At 34.7% G+C, this 21,255-nt stretch overlaps 1 protein-coding gene across 1 annotated transcript; it reads right to left on the reverse strand.

Annotated features, from left to right (window-relative positions):
- Positions 1-9,270: 9,270 nt before the first annotated feature.
- Positions 9,271-10,780, reverse strand: LOC149232917 (putative protein phosphatase 2C 53). Its single transcript, XM_089376608.1, has one exon. It carries the CDS (start codon positions 10,772-10,774, stop codon positions 9,581-9,583), a length of 1,194 nt encoding a protein of 397 aa, XP_089232734.1. The 5' UTR covers positions 10,775-10,780; the 3' UTR covers positions 9,271-9,580.
- Positions 10,781-21,255: the final 10,475 nt, after the last annotated feature.

Below are 21,255 nucleotides of genomic sequence, written 5' to 3' on the forward strand. Positions count from 1 at the left end.
AATTGTTTTGCTATTGGGCAGAGAGAACAAAAATGGGAGTAGTTTTATGTAACATATTTTTATGAAATTTAGTTTTATGTAACATATTTTTGTGAAATTAACGAAGGTTATTATTAAATTTCAATAAAAATATTTAAGGTTTATTAATAATATTGATAATAAGATTTATTAATAATATCAAGTTTTATTAATAAGGTTTAATAGTATGGTACGTATAAATTAATGATGGTCTCTCGTGATGTAGGATAATGTAAAATTTGAAAAATAATAATATGATAACTTTTAGGGATAAGTAGAGGTGCTTATTTCATAAATTTGAAAATTGGTATCCACAATTGGAAAAATGAGAAAATATAATAGACATTACAAACATTCTCATATGGATGGGAACGTATAAAAGAAGTGTAGGAAATTCATTTGAGTTTGTGTATGAAGTGGCTAAAGTCTAAGAGGAAGCAAGAGAGGCTACTGAGGCAAAAGAAAAAGTGTAGAAAACACCTCCTATCTAGATGAAGCCATAATTTTCACCACATTGTAGTAGCCAAAAGGAAGTGGAAGCAACTATGCAATATTCTGAATCAAAGTATAAGTGACGAATCAAAAGGTAAATTATCTACTTGAAAATGGTTCTTAATGTAATTCGATTTCTGAAACATTAGTTAATGAGATTGTTTTAGAAACTTATGATCTAGTGCAGCCAAGCTTACTAGCATGGCTGCAAGGGAAATCTTTTATGAGAATCACTCAGAGTTATAAAATCAAATTTTGCATTAATGCTAACTATTTTTATGAATTATATTATCCAATTGCATTGTTAGACACCTATGAAGTGATATTTGGTGGCCCATACACCTATGGGGTAAGACTACTACTTTCTATAACAGGAAAAAAATGTCACTTGGTGAAGGGAGGTAACATGGTATCTTTTAAGAAATTAAATATTATACTTATGTCATTTCTAGGCCATTGTTCTAGTTTGAAAAATCACACACATAAAATGTAGGTAAATATTCAATAGAAAATCATATCATTTACTATTAAAATTGGGAAACTTTTGGTGAAAATTATCAATTTATTCATATCTATGTAAAAAATAGGCAATTTTTTAACAAAATGGGTGATTTTATTTTATTTTTAAATGACCAAAAGATAGCTAATGGAAAATTTTGACCCCCAAAAAATCCTTAGGTAACACATATACATAGTCAAATCACATAAAGGGAGAGAAAGAATAACTTCTATAATAGAAAAATAGTAATAGACCATAAAGCAACAAGTAATCTTCTCCGTTATGAAATAGTAGAGATGGAAGAGTAAATGAACGTCATGTGTTTCCATCTTATTAATGATACAGCTTTTGAAAACCAAAAGCGTCCCAATGAGGATGTGAAATCTAAAATGGATCTAAAATAGCTAGAAATGGATCAGGACTTCGATTAAGAAAAATAATTAGCAAAAGAAGAGGCCACTAAATTTGTTATTGTGGAAGCTATTGAAAATTCTATGAAAGTTGTTCTTATGGAAGTAATAGTGTTATCACTATAGAGGAATGTGCTATAAAGGTGGATGAAGTAGGAGGTTGCAAGTGTTGGTGTGATGACCACACCTTGAATTACTTAGCTACCCATTTTCCACAAAGAACTTTGAGATGCCAATGTAAGAGCCAAATAATTAACAAAATAAAAAATAAATGGGAACCTAAAAAGGAATGGTACCAATAAGAAAGAGAGGGGAAAATAGAAGGGAAACAACATTTGTATTTCTGGCTATTTCAATCGATCCCAATGTTGTCCTCTTTATAACAAATTACAATGGTTCCCCTACCAGGATTAGTAAGGCTTTGGTTTTATTCTTGTAAGCAAATCTCTAAAATCCGAGAGAGTAATAAAGTCAGAGCATCGCCCTACCAAATTGGTTACCTGAAGTTGGGTTTTAAGGGTAAATCATTATGTATTGTGGTTATATTACTGTGTATGGTTTTAGTTCAATGTGTTTATCAATTGTTTTAGATTTTTTCTATAAATACTAGCATAGATTCATGTGCTAAATCGTGCTATTGCATTGTTTAAATTTTGGTAACATTTAAGTCATGGTTCTTGTGTTTATAAATCGCTATTCACTCCCATTTAATCTCCCTGTGTAATGTAACAATTATATAGACATGTACATAGGTGCCAAATTTATTTTTACACTTACAATAACTCTTATTTTAAAAATAAACAACAAAACAATTTTGCACACAATCATATTTTACATATTTTACATATTGTAATTCATTTTTATATTAGTTGGAATCATTACATGACTCCATTCAATGTAAACTGGACCGGGTCCACTATATTATTAAAAGGGACTCACTATAATAGTTAGTAGTGATTAAATATAAATGGGGCCTCATTAAGGAAGGTCCATAAATAGTTAGGAGTTTGTTATGATTAGATTTCTCTATACTTCTCTTGATAATTATAAATAAGGATGGAGAACTCCTTCTTGGAGGTGGAGAAGAATGTTCTAATCAAGCTTAACTCATTAAAATGTTGCCTCCTTGAAAAGGAAAATGAACAAGAGTGGACTCCTTTTATAAATGTATCAATTGTAAGGTGTTACCTTACTTTTAAGGGTTTTGACATTAATAAAATGAGGATAATTTTCATATTATTCTTAGTTATTTTGATGTAATTATATTTTTATATCTAAGGCACTTAACACTTGCCACAAAAGAAACTGTTTTTTTTTTTGGTATACATAGACTTAACATGATTTTAGTATTAACATACATACTAAATACCCACACAGTAATTATAGAGCCTTACTATATTTTCATGATGTGTATGGAAAATAATGTCAAAACAAGTCTAATAAAAGTTGTCTAAGAATTTACTATTGGACTATATTGAACAAGTTTAACTAGAATTGCAACCAAAATAAATAGTATTACACCTCGAATACCAACCAATATATATATATATATACTAAAATTTATAGTGTATTTAGAAAAATGAAATCTTTTAAGTGTAAACATTTTCTCAAACCATATAGATACACTAAAGACCTAATCATATTTATATATACACTAAAGATCTATTTTGATAGATTCAATTTTTTTTAGATATAAATATTTTCTCCAAATTTTAAGCTTTCAAAAAAATTTACACCTTTAAAAATTTAATCTCTAAAATATGATACATTTAAAGTCTATTCTCTAAAACATGTCTACACTCTGGAACTCACTGAAAGAGTGTAAGTCCCAACTGTACTTGCAATTGTAGGTATAACGATTAATTTAACAAGAAAGATATAACTGAAACTGAATGGAAACCGAACACAAAGATACAAGTAAAAGCACAAGATTTTATGTGGTAAAACCTTGACAAGGTGTCAAGGAAACATCCACGGGGCAAGGGATTGGATTCTTTATTAAATCAACAATGATTCTCCATGATTACAATAGTTCGGGCATTCATCAGTTTTATAAGAGCCTCCTCTGTTACATAACTGTTGTTTCGGTATAAAACTAACTTGGCAGTAACTAATACAATTTTACACATATTTACATAATTAGTTGTCAAATTCCAACAAACTCCACCTTGACAACAATTTTCCTAATCCCTTGCCCATGCCCATTCATCATCTCTTTTGCAAGCCAAGAGAAGCTAAACACCATCACAACTTCTCTACTGTAACTGGCTTCGTAAATATGTCTGCACAATTTTCCCGTGTATGGACCTTCTTAAGAGCTACTTTTCCGCCATCGATCACATGTCTCAGAAAATGATACCTTACATCAATGTGCTTGGTCTTGCTGTGATATGCTAGATTTGTAGCCAAGTGAATATCACTCTGACTGTCACCAAGTACATTCACTCTCTCTTGCATCCTTCCAATCTCATCAAGTAGACCATTTAACTAGATTGCTTCTTTACTGGCATCTGAAGCAGCTATATATTCTGCTTTGGTGGTGGACAACACAGATGTTTCTTGAAGCTTTGACATCCAACTAATTGCTCCATGTGCAAGAGTAAAGACATAACCTATAGTAGATCTCCTTTTGTCCAAATCACCTGCATAATCAACATCTACATATCCACAAATTGATCCTTCACTACCATTAAACATGATGCAATGGTCACTTGTGCCTCTTAGATATCGAAGCACCCATTTCACTGCTCGCCAATGTTCTTCACCTGGATTTTCCATGAACCTGCTGACAACTCCAACTGCATGTGAAATGTCAAGTCTTGTAGATACCATCGCATACATTAAGTTGCCTACAACATTTGCATGTGGTACATGAGACATACACTACTTTTCTTCATCAGTTCTAGGACTCAAAACCGAAGAAAGCTTAAAATGGGAAGCTAATGGAACATTAACAGGTTTCACATTGTTCATACATAACTTTTCAAGTACTCTTTCCACATACTTCTGCTGTGATAACCAAAGCTTACCATTTTTTCTGTCTCTGTGTATCTCCATGCCCAAGATATGTTTTTCTACTCCAAGATCATTCATATCAAACATCCTAGAGAGCTGAGCCATTAACCTGTTGATCTCTTCCATGATTTTGCTTGCAATAAGCATATCGTCAACATACAAAACTAAGATAATGAATATGCCACTAAAACTCTTGAAGTATACACAATGATCATACTCACTTCTAATAAAGTTCTCGCTCACCATGAGGGAGTCAAAATTCTTGTACCATTGCTTGGGAGACTGCCTCAGGCCATACAATGATTTCCTGAGCTTGCAAACTAATCTTCTGCTGCGACCTTGTACAAAACCTTATGGTTGTTCCATATATATCTCTTCATCCAAATCACCATTTAGAAAAATTGTTTTAACATCTAACTATTCTAAATCAAGGTTAAGTAATGCAATTAGTGCCAACACAGTACGAATAGAAACAAGTTTTACAACTGGTGAAAAAATCTCATGAAAGTCAATACCTTCAACTTGAGAATACCTTTTTGCTACCACTCTCGCCTTATACCTTTCAATACTTCCATCAACTTTCCGTTTCAATTTGAAGACCCATTTGCATCCAACAACACTTCTCTCTTCAGGAAGTTATACAAGATCCCAAGTATTGTTCTTGGCTAAGGAATCAATTTCTTCTTCCATAGTTGTTTTCCATTTTTCGCTATCTGTATCATCTACTGCTTCCTAATAACAAGAAGGTTCCCCATCTTCAGTGATCAAAGCAAAAGATGAAGCAGAATCTTCATACCTTTTGGGAGTTTTTCTTTCCCTTGTAGACCTTCTTAGAGTGACTGGTTACTGAACTGGTTCAGAAACTTCAACAGCTTCCTTTGTATCTTCAACACCTTTTCCTCCAGAAGTCTCTTCTTCCTGTTGACTTTCAAAAAAAGGTCTAGCCTCTAACTGAATTTGTCGATTTGGCAATACCTGTTCTTGTTCAATTCTTCCAACATTTGATTTAAAGAGAAGATTCATCAAATGTTACATCTCTACTAATGACTATCTTCCACGACGTAGGATTCCACAACCTGTATCCTTTCACCACATAGTCATACCCAAAAAAGACATAACATTTCGATTTTGGATCTAATTTTGAACATTGATTTTTAGGAATAAAAGCATAGGCATCACAACCAAATATCCGTAAATGTGAATAATCACAAGACTGACCTGACCAAACTTTTTCTGGAATTTTACAATTAATTACTACTGAAGGTGATCTGTTAACTAAATAACAAGCAGTGGATACTGCTTCTGCCCGCAACTCCTTTTATAGGTTAGCATTGCTGATCATGCTTCTGGCTCTTTCCATAAGAGTCTGATTCATACGTTCAGCAACACCATTTTGCTGAGGAGTATAAACAATAGTTTTGTGTCTAACAATTCCTTCATCCTTACAGTATTGTTCAAATTCTAGAGAAGTAAATTCACCACCATTATCAATTCTTAAACATTTAATTGATTTGTCTGTTCTTTTTTCTACCATTGCTTTAAATTGTTTAAAGACGTTGAATACATCAGCTTTCCTTTTTAGCATAAAGACCCAAACTTTCCGTGAGAAATCATCAATAAACGTTAAAAAATATAAAGCACCTCCATATGATACAATAGGAGATGGTCCCCACATATCAGAATGAATATAGTCCAAAATTTCTTTACTATTATGACTTCCAATTTTAAACCTCTGTTTACACTATTTTCCATACACACAATGTTTACAGAAATCCAACTTCAAGGATTTCAAAACAGGAAGTAATTTACGTTTCATCAGTACCTGAAGCGCTTTCTCGCTCATGTGACCCAATCGCTGATGCCATAGGCGAGTACCTTCTTCTTCTTTCTCTGACACAATCGCTGCTTCACTAACCTGAGTACTTCCTTTGAGTCTGTAAAGATTTCCAACCTTTTCTGCTTTCATAACAACTAGGGTGCCTTTAAAGACTTCCAAAACTTATAAGAGCCTCCTTAGTTACATAACTATTGTTTCGGTATAAAACTAACTTGGCAGTGACTAATACAATTTTACACATATTTACATAATTAGTTATCAAATTACAACAGCGACGTGGCCGTCAAAGTCTAGAAATGCTATAATATAATATCAATGAGTGAACTTTGTAACTCTTAGATGATTTATCATATTATTATTGATCGTGAAATTAGTATTTGGGAAGCCGTATTGTTAGGAGGAAGTTTGTAGAATTTTTAAGAAGTTGTAGAAATTGTTTTTAGTTCCACAGAAAATTGTTTTGCTATTGGGCAGAGAGAACAAAAATGGGAGTAGTTTTATGTAACATATTTCTATGAAATTTAGTTTTAATTAACATATTTTTGTGAAATTAACGAAGGTTATTATTAAATTTCAATAAAAATATTTAAGGTTTATTAATAATATTGATAATAAGATTTATTAATAATATCAAGTTTTATTAATAAGGTTTAATAGTAAGGTACGTATAAATTAATGATGGTCTCTCGTGATGTAGGATAATGTAAAATTTGAAAAATAATAATATGATAACTTTTAGGGATAAGTAGAGGTGCTTATTTCATAAATTTGAAAATTGGTATCCACAATTGAAAAAATGAGAAAATATAATAGGCATTACAAACATTCTCATATGGATGGGAACGTATAAAAGAAGTGTAGGAAATTCATTTGAGTTTGTGTATGAAGTTGCTAAAGTCTAAGAGGAAGCAAGAGAAGCTACTGAGACAAAAGAAAAAGTGTAGAAAGCACCTCCTATCTAGATGAAGCCATAATTTTCACCACATTTTAGTAGCCAAAAGGAAGTGGAAGCAACTATGCAATATTCTGAATCAAAGTATAAGTGACGAATCAAAAGGTAAATTATCTACTTGAAAATGGTTCTTAATGTAATTCAATTTCTGAAACATTAGTTAATGAGATTGTTTTAGAAACTTATGATCTAGTGCAGCCAAGCTTACTAGCATGGTTGCAAGGGAAATCTTTTATGAGAATCACTCAGAGTTATAAAATCAAATTTTGCATTAATACTAACTATTTTTATGAATTATATTATCCAATTGCATTCAATTTAGACACCCATGAAGTGATATTTGGTGGCCCATACAGCTATAGGGTAAGACTGCGACTTTCTATAGGAGGAAAAAAAATGTCACTTGGTGAAGGGAGGTAACATGGTATCTTTTAAGAAATTAAATATTATACTTATGTCATTTCTAGGCCATTGTTCTGGTTTGAAAAATCACACACATAAAATGTAGGTAAATATTCAATAGAAAATCATATAATTTAATATTAAAATTGGGAAACTCTGGGTGAAAATTATCAATTTAGTCATATCTATGTAAAAAAAAAGGTAATTTTTTAACAAAATGGGTGATTTTATTTTATTTTTAAATGACCAAAAGATAGCTAATGGAAAATTTAGACCCCCAAAAAATCGTTAGGTAACACATATACATAGTCAAATCACATAAATGGAGAGAAAGAATAACTTCTATAATAGAAAAATAGTAATAGACCATAAAGCAACAAGTAATCTTCTTCATTATGAAATAGTGGAGATGGAAAAGTAAATGGAGGTCATGTGTTTCCATCTCATTAATGATATACCTTTTGAAAACCAAAAGCCTCCCAATGAGGATGTGAAATCTAAAATGGATCTAAAATAGATAGAAATGGATCATGACTTAGATTAAGAAAAATAATTAGCAAAAGAAGAGGCCACTAAATTTGTTATTGTGGAAGCTATTGAAAATTCTATGAAAGTTGTTGTTATGGAAGTAATAGTGTTATCACTATAGAGGAATGAGCTATAAAGGTGGATGAAGTAGGAGGTTGCAATTGTTGGTGTGATGGCCACACCTTGAATTACTTAGCTACCCATTTTCCACAAAGAACTTTGAGATGCCAATGTAAGAGCCAAATAATTAACAAAATAAAAAATAAATGGGAACCTAAAAGGGAATGGTACCAATAAGAAAGAGAGGGGAAAATAGAAGGGAAACAACATTTGTATTTCTGGCTATTTCAATCGATCCCAATGTTGTCCTCTTTATAACAAATTACAATGGTTCCCCTACCAGGATTAATAAGGCTTTGGTTTTATTCTTGTAAGCAAATCTCTAAAATCCGAGAGAGTAATAAAGTCAGAGCATCGCCATACCAAATTGGTTACCTAAAGTTGGGTTTTAAGGGTAAATCATTATGTATTGTGAAGTTGGGTTTTAAGGGTAAATCATGATGTATTGAGAGTAATAAAGTCAGAGCATCGCCATACCAAATTGGTTACCTAAAGTTGGGTTTTAAGGGTAAATCATTATGTATTGTGAAGTTGGGTTTTAAGGGTAAATCATGATGTATTGTGGTTATATTACTGTGTATGGTTTTAGTTCAATGTGTTTATCAATTGTTTTAGATTTTTTTCTATAAATACTAGCATAGATTCATGTGCTAAATCGTGCTATTGCATTGTTTAAATTTTGGTAACATTTAAGTCATGGTTCTTGTGTTTATAAATCGCTATTCACTCCCACCATTTAATCTCCCTGTGTAATGTAACAATTATATAGACATGTACATAGGTGCCAAATTTATTTTTACACTTACAATAATTCTTATTTTAAAAATAAACAACAAAACAATTTTGTACACAATCATATTGTATATATTGTAATTCATTTTTATATTAGTTGGAATCATTATGAGTGATTATTGTTAGTTTGAAACATTAACTCACTTATATACCAACAATGATCTTGCTTTTCATTAATTTTGTTTTTACCTTGGTATGATGAACAACTAATAAGTGAAATATATTAACAATTGGAGAGTAATTGGGAAAAAATGATTGAATCCTGTATTCTACAGAACTGTACAAAAATGGATGTGGTCCTTTCTCATCTTTCCCACCATATAATGGGGTTGTCTACGAAAACTCATCTTTCCCACTATATAATGAGGTTGTCTAGGAAAATGGAGGAATTGTCCAGACAACCAAAAATACCAGAATATATACTAGATGTTATCATTTTAAGGTCTGAAACGCCCATGTTCAGATGCTTGTGAGTCCACTCTTTCGCTGGCATCCCTCCGCTCATCTCACACTTTCTAAATCTCATTCATGCAAAAATGTTGGAGTTGTACTATCATCACACTTATATCATCTTGAGATTTTCTGGTTACTGCTACCTCTACAAGCTTTTTGCAAGCAGCCATAGGGCCTCCTGCTAATGGTATCAAATTAGGATGCTTTTCAACGCAGAAAGGCCTGGCAATATCCACTGCTTCTTGATTACTGACTTTATCCCACAACCCATCTGATGCCAAAATTAAAAACTCGCAATCAGATGTAATTTTAATCTTTCTGGTCTCTGGTTCAGCGGTTATCCATTCTTTCAAGTGCGAATCCCCTATTGCCCTAGATACAGCCAGAGATCCCTGAACTCGCCAAACTCCATGGCGGAGCTCCACAATTCCACCCAAATTTTCTATCCGTTGTCGCTCGTCCTCCCTTCCAGCTCGATGATCACATGTAAGGGCTTCAGCAACGCCCTCTCTGCTCATAACTGCTCGACAATCCCCAGCATTGGAAACCACTAAGTTACCACCTTTAATCAGAGCAGTCACACAAGCAGTACCGCTGCCAACCTCCTGCTTCAAAAACTCAGCATCTGTTGTTAAGTATCCAGCTCTAACGGCCTGCTCAAGAAAGTCCTCGGTTTCATCTTCCATGCTGAGCATAGCGTCCACAATATTCTGCCCAAGATTTTCGGCAGTGAAAGCTGCAGCTTTCTGACCACCATGACCATCGAACACACCAAAAAAGGCCTGTCTGGAATCACCGAGAACATTGACAATGGCTTTGTGGGTATCCTCCATGAATTCTCGCCGACCTTTTTTGCGCGAAACTGCATAATGAGTACCCTCCTCATTCACCTCCTTCGGCTGCTCCACTGCCGGGCACGGCGCGTTTAGGCCCGACAGCTGCAGCGGAATATCCAGCCTCTGCGGTCGTTTCCTTTTGAGAGGAGGCAAAGGGAACTTGCGGGCATTCGAACCATTATCCTCCGGGACATTGACACAGGAAGAGAAATGTTTGTTGGCCGGGTTCTTCCTGCTCTCGATCCACAGCATATTTTCGTCTCTGATGGTTAAAACAGGCCTCAGCGGAGACCCCACAAAATTTGCGTGGATGCCGCTGCTCCTGGGCGTCTGGAAACCATGATTCCTTGGGGAAGCTGCCCATATCTCAATACCAGAATTGTGTATAGAGGGAGAATTCACTGCTACAATGCAAGCCATGTTAACAATCTGTGGATAAATAAGTGACCCCTTCTCTCGTTTCAATTCAGCTGAATGTGTCGCTCTGAATCTGTTAGGCGTAGTGGGTTCCTGCATTCTTATAGCGTTCAATCGTTTCATAAGAAGGGAGATTTGGTAAAAAGTCTAGTTTTCTGCTCCGTCAACGCCTCTGTACCCGAATCCAGCACGTGCACAGTCAAATATCCCCATACTACCAAAGTATCCAGCATGTTCAGAGTCAATTATTCCCGTAATACCAGCGTATTACCAGTCAAATATCCAGCACATGTTCAGAGTCAATTATCCCCGTAATACCAGCGTATTACCAGTCAAATATCCAGCACGTGCAGTCAGTTATCGCCGTAATACCAACGCCTATTCTCTGGAACACGCTGAAAGAGTCTAAATTCAACCATCTCCGCCGTCCATCCATGAAAAGCCAAAGAAGGTCCCACTTGGCATGTCGATTCTCATCTACATGTGGTCGTATGCGGTGGTGGGGTATGCGGTGGCGCTTCAATGATTATGTTTTTTTTGGTAATAGAGGTTATGGAATTTCCAGTTATATTTTAAAAAAATAGACACAGATTTTTGTAAATCCAAGTAAAATTGTCAAAATTCATAATAATTTTAAATGTTTTAAAAATTTTTGATGATGTTGATTTTATTTCCACCATAAAAAAATATGATTCAAACACTATTTTTACAAAAAAAAAATTGAATTTTTACCCCAATTCTAATTACTTTTAACTTTTTTTTTTCATTCCAATTACTTTTGACTGTCCTAGCAATTTCTCAACCTCCGTAAACTAATCAGTTACTAATTCCACAGTCAAGCGATGGGAATTGATGGCGATTCGTTGTCAGGTGAGTTGGCTGTCGACATCTGCCAGAGGTATTATATACTATTGACTTATGAACTTAGTATTGTCCCGAGTCTGGTTGCAAAGTCGCGCTGAAAGTCTAGAAACGCTATAATATAATATTGATAGTGAATCTAGTACTTGGTAAGCCGTAGAATTTTCAGGAAGCTGTACAAAGTGTTTTTTTGTTTCGTATAATATTTTGCTAGTGCTCGTGGAGAGAATAAAAAGTCGGTGTATTTATATATGAGAGTATTGCATTAAGTTATTCATTTATGAGAGAATAAAAATCAGTGTATTTATATGTAACATATTTATATGAGAGTATTGTGTTAAGTAACTTATTCATTTATGACTATTTTCATAGTCGTAATCAATACTTTTCGGGGAGTCACTCATATCAGATCATTTCTGGCTGAACCTGTTTAACGGTGGAGTTTTGCCCACAGTCCAACCCACTTAGCTTGTGCTATTGTGATTTTTGGGGAAAAAAAATCAATTTACTATAATATTTATAAAGATTTTTAATAATATCAATATTAATATTTATTAAACTCAACAATAAACAATTTCAATTTACCATGATTTTTATATCAAGATTTTTAATAATATCAATATTAATATTTATTAATAGGTGGGTATAAATTAATGATGAGTTCTCATAACATGGGGCAATGCAAAACTAGAAAAACAACAATAAAAATTTTCAATTTATCATGATATTTATATCAAGATTTTTAATAATATCAATATTAATATTTATTAATAGGATGGGTATAAGTTAATGATGGTCTCTCATAACACGGGGCAATGCAAAACTAGAAAAACAACAAAATGATAACTTGGAGGAACAATTACAAGTGCTTATCCAATGAATTTGAATATTGGTATAAAAAAAGAAATATAGGAAAGTGAAGCGGCTTTCACTCTATAAATTTTATTTTGACTATGTAAATTTTGAGTTTTCCTAACATTGTATGTTATTTTTCATGCAAAATATAATGCATATGTTTCCATTAGTGCATCCTATAAGTATCTAAATGATAGAATCTTGCTACAAAAACTTTTGGAGTTGTACAGAACAAAGTGTTCTTGTGCACAACTATTTTTCTAAAATTTATATTCTTAATATATATATATATATATATATATATATAATGAAATCTATTATATCTTTGAAAATACAAGGCCTTTGTTAATGCCACATAAAAGGGTCCTACCATTATCAAATATTCTCTCTTTTTAGATTATAGATCGTAATGTCCTCTAGTGGGTCGTATATATTCTTTTTTCTAAATGGTTAAAGCACCTAAAACTTATAGGGGAAATAGACTATATATATATATATATATAGAGAGAGAGAGAGAGAGAGAGAGAGAGAGAGAGAGACTCTATTGATATAATTTAATGGACTAAGGATTTGACTAGCATATAGAAAATAGGATTGAAGATAGAGATACATATGTGTTTTTTCAAAAACTGACATTTTTATGTATTTGTAACCCAAACCACTAGGTTCATGATCCTGAACATATACTGAAAGCAACCAAGTCACCGTGCATGTAGGATTTTTGCCAAGAAAAAATTAAATTCAAAAAAACATGTTTGCATTAATAGTGCATGTGTGTTCTTGGTGTCAGCAATATGTGCACACTTCAAGCACCAACAACACGCACACATTCATGCAACTACCAACTTTAACACATGGGAAATGGTTGAAGTGGGTTTGGGGGTGGAGAGGGTTAGAGAGGCAGGGATAGAGGGGCCAAAGGAGATAAAGAGAGAAAGAAGGAGAGACAGAGAGAGAGTGGGGTTTGGGGAATAATGTCTAAATGGGAAATGGTTGAGGTGTGTTTGGGGGGTTGAGGAGGGTGAGAGATGGAGGGATAAAGGGGCTAAGGGGGGAGAGAAAGAGAGAGAGGTGCGGAAGAATGATTTGGTGAGGGAAAGGAGTGTGTGAGAGTCAAAAAGTGAGAGAAATAATGGAAGAGGGTGGCGAAGGGAGAGGGAGGCAGATATTTGTGGTTGACATGGGGAGGAAGAGAGAGACAACTTTGGAGGGGGATCTTGTGAATGAGAGATTGAGAGAGATGTTGAATTTTGTAATTAGGTTCAATATTCATAATGTTATGTAAAAGGTCAAAAGAAAATTGTATTTGGCATGTCCCATTTGGACATTAAAAAGAAAAGAAAAAATGATTTTTTTGAAGTGTATTTGTGTCCCCAAGTTGGCCAAGTTTGTGCTACGAAAGTCAGGTCAACTAACCTTTAAGAGACACCTATTCAGATGAAGAAACAAGTATATATTGGCATCTACACTCCTCCCTTTGGCAACCAATTCATGGAGCATCTATGGAGAGGAAATTCAGTGGTTAGTGAGGTAGACTAAAGGGTGACATATGAGTCAATACGATTATATGAAAGAGGCACTATTTTCCCATGAAATGCAAGCTACATAAGGCATTGTACTTCTATCAGATGCAAGCTTCCAAGGTAGTTTATTTTGTGTTGATGCAAGTTATTGTAATATACATTTTTGGTGGCGTGGGCTCTTAAGAGAAGCTTATCTATGTTTTATGAGCAGTCTTATGGGAAAAACTTAGTGGCAGCTTTAGGATAACATTGTGACAAACTTCTGGGAGACTATTGTTGGTTATGGAGGGTTGACTTGGCACTTGGAAGACTTGTTGGTCCATGCTTTTTTATGACTTGGATTTATCTTGTTGACTAAGATTCTATAAAGAAAGGATTGTTGGGTTTTCCCCTTGTGGTTTTCACCTTGTCCATTGACCTAATTTCTAGTGTTTCTTATCTTTTTGTGCATTGTATTTGTATAATTTCTTGATGGCCTAATGAATGAAGTAAAATCATAATGGAAAACATAAATATACTATCACAAGTAATTATCATGATTAGAAGTTCTAGATTGCTCTTGAACTTCAACATGGTATCAGAGCAAGGAAGATCAAAGACGTAGTTGGAGTCTATCTCTTGGAAAGGCCGAATCTCTTTTAGGATAGTAGGCCGAATTTTTGTGGATCATTTTTGTATAAGAATGCTTTAAGAAGGATCATCTCTTTGCATACAAGCTCTTTCTGTGACATCCAAAGTATTGTTATATTTTTGTGAAGTCATCCATCAATCTGAAATTATACATCATTCTAAGCATAAAAGTCACATATAGAAGCAAATATGAATTCTATAATCCTGTGAGAAATAGGGACCTAAACCTATGTTAATCCAAGTTTTCCATAGCTATGTAACTTCAATGACTAAATGTTTTATGAAGTCGAGTAACTTGAGGAGTTGATAATGACAAAGTAAGGTATAATCCAAATGACACTATTTCTCTGGAAAGCATATTCAGTGGTGATCAAGAACAAATATGAGACTTGAAAGTACTATATCTATTAAAGACTTTTAAATATTCACAGATACAATTAATACAAAATCTATTCACAACAAAATAGCCCAAAGGGCCGTGATATTTTTACCACTGATGAATCTTTGCTTGCATTCTTCTAACTCGTCTGCAAATCAGGCTGAACTAATTTGGCCACAAACACCATAAATTAATATACAAGAAGTGTCTCCCTTTATCTCCTTGTCTATATAAAGTTACAATTTCCTAGCCTATATTAAATGAAAACACTGATGAAATTCACCCTCACAATGGTCAATCTCTTAAATTACAATATTTCAGGCCTTGCGTCACAGATATACATTGTCAAAATAGGAATATCTACTCCTTGAAATGTTTCTCCAATAACTCCCTCCAACTTCTATGCAACACAATTCCACTTCATTCCACACAAATCAAATCAAATTTTGTTAAATTTATTTCGCATTCTTTGTTTGTCCAACAATTTACTATACAATTTGGAAATATATTTTCTAGTTAACAATTCACTCTTGGCTTTGCAATGTGCAGATTATTGATTTCATCTTGGTTTGCATGTCACTTTTTCATGCAAAAAAGAGCTCATAAGTGTCTACAAATACCTCATGCTTTATCATTTAAAAACTTATGTAAATTCAACCATTTCACCTTGCAAATAAATATTCAATAGCACAACACCTATTCAATGGATTTTCTCACATTTTTCATTGCATATCATCCTTACTCCAACTAATCGCATTGTAACAAACCAAAATTGCGTCGTGGGGATGACAATAACTACAAAATTGAAGTCGGAATTGAAAGTGTGGATTGAAATCCAAATTGAAATAGGTAGCAGAAGAGAAACACCTGCAAAAGGAAATGGAAGAGGTCATGTAACAAGTGGCAAAATATTTTTAATTTCATATTTTTGGGTTTGAAACTGAAAACAATGATCTTCCATTTCCCAAGCCTTTAATTTAATCTATTCAATTGTGACTTAGACAAATAATATTTGGAGTATAAGAAATTCAGACCATCCAAACAATTTTTAATTTATAAAGAATTGAAATTCCTAAACCCCAATTCCAATATATATCATGTCTATCAGCGTAATTATTGATCGTGAATTTAGTACTTGAAGTCGTATTTGTTATGAGAACAGTTCTAGAATTTCAAGGAAGTTGTAGAAATTGTTTTTAGTTCCACAAAAATATGTTTTTCCATGGCCAGCAGAGAAAACAAAAATGGGAGTAGTTTTATTTAACATATTTTATGAGATTAATAAAGTTTGGTTTTATGTAATATATCTTTGTGAAATTAATGAAGGTTATTAATAAGGTTTAATAATAGGGTAGGTGTAGGTTAATGATGATCTCTCATGAAGTATGATAATGAAAAATTAGAAAAACAACAATATGTTAACTTGGAGGGATAATTACAGGTGCTCATCCAATGAATTTGAGAATTGGTAGCCACAATTGGAAAAATAAGAGAATCTAATAGGCATTGCAAACATTCTCATTTGGATGGGAACATATAAAAGAAGTGTCAGGAAACTCATTTGAAATTGCATCCAAAGTGGCTAAATTCCAAGAGGAAGCAAGAGAAGCTACCAAGATAAAAGAAGAAGTGTAGAAATCAACTTTTATCTAGATGAAGCCATAGTTTTCACCACATTGTAGTAGCCAAAAGAGAGTGGAGATAACCATGAAATATTCTCAATCAAAGTTTAACTAAAGGATCAAAAGGTTTTATCAGTTTGAAAATGGTTCTTAATGTAATTTGATTTTTGAAACATTAGTTGATGAGATTGGTTTAGAAACTTATGATATAAAGCTTCCAAGCTTACTAGCATGGCTCTAAATGAAAATCATTTTACACTAATGCTAACTATTTGATGAATTATATTGTGCAATACCATTGTTAGACACTTATAAAGTGATATTTGGTGGCCAATACACCTATGCAGTAGGAATGCTACTTTCTATAGCAAGGAAAAATTGTCACTTTATGAAGGGAGGTAACATAGTATCTTTTATGAAATTAAATATTAGACTTTTGTATCGTATTCTAGGCCACTATTTTGGTTTGAAAAATCACACACATTGAAAAACATATAATTTACTATTAGAATTGGGAAAATTTTGGTGAATATTATCAATTTATTCATATCTTTGTAAAAAATAGGCAATTTTTTAACAAAATGGGTGATTGTTTTTAATAGCCAAAAGATAGCTAATTGGGAAAATTTTGCCCCCAAAAATTCCCTAGGTAACACATATACTTAGTCAAATCTAACAAAGAAACGAAAAGAAGAAATAAATTTTGCCCCAAAAAATTCCAACACCTATACTTAGTCAAATCTAACAAAGAAACGAAAAGAAGAAATAAATTTATATAGAAAAATAGTAATAGAAAATAAAACAACAAACCATCTTTTTCAAAATAGAATAATAAAGATAGAAAAGTAAATAAAAATCCTGTGTTTCAATCTCATTAATGATATAGCTTTTAACATTAATGATATAACTTTTAAAAACCAAAAGCCTTCCCATAGAAATGTGCCATGGATCATAGGAATGGATCATGAACACGTGCCCAGTCAATTATCCACGTAATACAAACACGTCTATGCTTTGGAACACGCTGAAAGAATTTACGCTGCCAGTTGTTTTCTTTTTCATCCACCTCACGATAATGGAAGCGACTTCCACCGTCCATCCATGAGCAGCCACACAAGTTCCAGTTGGCAATATAATTTTATGATGTGTGCAATATAAAATTAGAAAAATAGCAACATATTAATTTGGAAAGATAATTACATGTGTTAACCCAATGTGTATATATATATATATTCCAAATTCATTATGAATTGATTTTCTCGGATATATAATTTTTATTTATAAGAATTATGTTAAATTTTTTATTTATAAGAATTATGTTAAATTTGAGTTTTCTAAACTAGTATATTATTTTTTTATGCAAAATATAATGCACATGTTTCCATTTCTCTAGCGATTGAGTATCTAAATGATGGAATCTTGCTACAAAAGCTTGTGGAGTTGTAGAAAACATATTGTTCTTTTGCACAACTAAATTTGCACTCTTAATTTTATATATTTTTAATTTATGGAAGTCATTATATCTTTGAAATTATAAGGCCCTCTATTAGTACAACTTAAAAGGGTCTTACAATTATCAAACATTCCTTCCCTTTTTACATTATAGGTCTTAAAGTCCTCTAGTGCACCATATAATTTTTTTCCAAATAGTCAAGGCCCTTATAAGTTATAGGAGAAATACACGAGGGATGTATTTTAAGATTTTGACCTATTAATTTCAAAAATAAACAAGGGATAGATAGATAGATAGATAGTAGACTCTATATGGGTATATTTCAAAAATTGATGTTTGTATGTTTTTGCAGCCCAAACCACTAGATTCATGATCATGAACCTATATCCGAATTAACCAAGTTGTCATGCATGTAGGATTCCTACTCAGAAATATTTAAATTCCAAAAAATATGTGCATTAATAATGCATGTGTGTTCTTGGTGTCAACAATGTATGCACACTTCTAACACTAGGAGCTTGCACACATTCATGTAGCTAGTGACTTTAATACATGGGAAATCGTTGAGGTGGCTTTCGTAGGGTGGGGAGGGTGAGAGAGGGAGGGATAGAGGGACCAAAGGAGAGAAAGAAGGAGAAATATAGAGAGAGAGCGGGGTGTGGGGAAGAATGAGTTAGTGGGAATTGGTTGTGGTGGGTTTAAGGGGGTGGGGAGGGTGAGAAAGGGAGGGATAAAGGGGCCAAGGAGGGAGAGAAAGGGAGATGTGGAAAAGAATGAGTTGGTGAGGGTAGAGAGTGTGTGAGAGTCAAAAGGTGAGAGAGATAAGGGAAGAGGGTCAGGAAGGGAGTGGGAGGAAGATATTTTTGGTTGACATGGGGAGGAAGAGAGAGACAAATTTGGAGGGGGGTGTTGTGAATGTGTGTGTGTGTGTGTGAGAGAGAGAGAGATTGTGTGGGTGAGTGAGGGGAAGAGAGTGGAGAGGGAAGAGAGAGGAAGGGTGAGAGATAGTGAGATGACACGAGGGAGAAGAGAATGAGAGAGGGGGAGCAAGTGAGGGAGGGAGAGATAGAGAAGGACAAACAAAGAGAGAGAGAGAGAGGTTGTTGTGAAGAACACACTAAGTGAGGGAGGGAGGGATAGAGAAATAATGGAAGGGGGAGGGAAGAAGGAGGGAGAAAAGAGTATGGAGAGTGAGAGGAAGAGGAAGGAGAAGTGTGAGAGATAGATATGGAAAGAGAGAGAGTGAGGAGGGAGACAGAGAGAGAAGGACATAAGGTGGACTTAGAAACAAAGTTGGAGAGAGAGAGAGAGAGGGATTGTTGTGAATTACAGAATAAGGGATGGAGGGAGGGATAAAGAAATAGAGGAAGGGGGAGGGGGAGACAAAGAAAGGACGAAGAGTGATAGGAAGAGAGAGGAAGAGGGAGGGAGAGCGATGGAGGCTAGAGAGAGAGAGATAGTGGTTAGTGGGGTCGTTATGAAGTAAAAACTAAGCGTTTGAAATCACCTGTAAATGACCTCAGGAAAATAATGAAGGTATTACAGACTCAAGTGCTAGGGTGTGCCTATGTTATTTTATGCAACGGATCAATAAGATTGCGAAATACACAGACACTGAAACAGTAAGAGAACACAGTAAGCAAACACATAAACACAACAAATTTAATAAGGAGTTCACCCAATCCTCCTAGGCTACGTCTCCTGGTCCAGCCTTCAGTGGTGGCCTTTCTATTGTGTCTTAAAGCAGAGTTTTTACAATAAGGAGCTTAATTTGAGTTTCATTTTAACATATGATGATCAGTAGGATTGTACTTGGATTCCCCAAGTCTCTAGAGTATACAGACTCCCCTTACTAAATCTCGACCTCAACAGGTCTAAGTGGTATGAGTCCAATTTGGTGCTCAATACTTGATAGGTATACACAGAGGAGTTGCTTGAACCTCTCAAGCCTTCTCTGGAGTTCACAGACTCTCAAACTCTCTTTGTCTCTGTCTACTCGATGCTGCCTTTGCTCTGCAGGTCAGCTCGGCTTCTCTGTTCTCTGTAGTTCACTTCTTTCTTGCCTTTCGGCTTTCTGCTTCTCTTTCTCTGCTCCCTTTACTCTTTGTCTGTTTGTGGCTTAAAGCCAATCTACTCCCTGACTGTTCGTTTCCGCTTCCCGGCTCTCTAGATCTCCTGCCTCTGTCCGCTTGAATTCCCCTCCTCTGCGCATCATCACTATGTAACGCTTCATAGAGTGGTGGCCACTTGTTTTCTCACGAACTGAGTGTCAATTCTCTTTGAACTGTTGTTATTTCCGTTGCTCCAAGATTGTCCGTGAAACTGATTCCTCTGCCAACTCATCAGTCATGCCGGACCTCAAATCTTATATGACTCAGCCTATTTCCCTGTCGAATCCGGTCATCCATCGGATCATTTATCCGTCATTGATCTGGAGCTTCCAGATCCTACGGTCTCTATCCATATCACGCGGGTAAGTAGCATGAACTTTACTCGTGCGATGTGAGTGGTTTTCTCTCTCATCTGCTGGATGCGTGTCACCCAGTGTATGGCATTGGGCGGGACTCGGTCGAACCCGCTTACCGCTTGAAGCCCTTCCAATATCCTGCTGATTTTAGCGCGGGGCCCGCCTTCTGAAAAAATCAACGATTTCCGTATGGTTTTATGCTTTTCCTCGTGACCGGGCGCTTGGGGCTTTCCTTCACTGAGGGGGACGCCCTGCGATATGCGATTAGTGCTTTAGCGTTAATCACGTATCAGAAACTGCCTCCGTTTTTGGATTGACCTCCCGTTTGTCAATTTGTGCCATTGCGCGGTCACCATGGGCCAACGTTCTGCGCGCTTTAACCGAGGGTCCTCGTTGTTTCGTGCTGACCACAAATTGCCATTGTTCAGAGGTAATTTCTGATAAGCTTCGACATCCATAATACTTTGAAACTTCGGTATGAGTTTTACAGAGTTCAGGGAACTTTAAGAGTGTTTAAGGATCCAATTCGAATCATGGCCTTCCCACTGAAAAAGATTTTGGACCACCAAAAGTTGGTTTTCAAGCATTGACTAAGTGAGGGTATAGTTGTCTCACTTGTCCAATCTCCATCCATTTTGCACTGCTTGGCTTTGAACCCTTGAGTCCAATCCTGAGGTACTCAACATCTCCCCTG

The sequence above is a fragment of the Pinus tabuliformis genome, chromosome J (assembly GCF_031772625.1).
Source record: "Pinus tabuliformis cultivar Carrire ecotype Pingquan chromosome J, CPIR1, whole genome shotgun sequence".
NCBI lineage: Eukaryota > Viridiplantae > Streptophyta > Pinopsida > Pinales > Pinaceae > Pinus > Pinus tabuliformis.

Bases quoted from the DNA above. Each gene is read 5' to 3' on its own strand.
- LOC149232917 (XM_089376608.1), bottom strand. From the start codon at position 10,774: ATGGCTTGCATTGTAGCAGTGAATTCTCCCTCTATACACAATTCTGGT.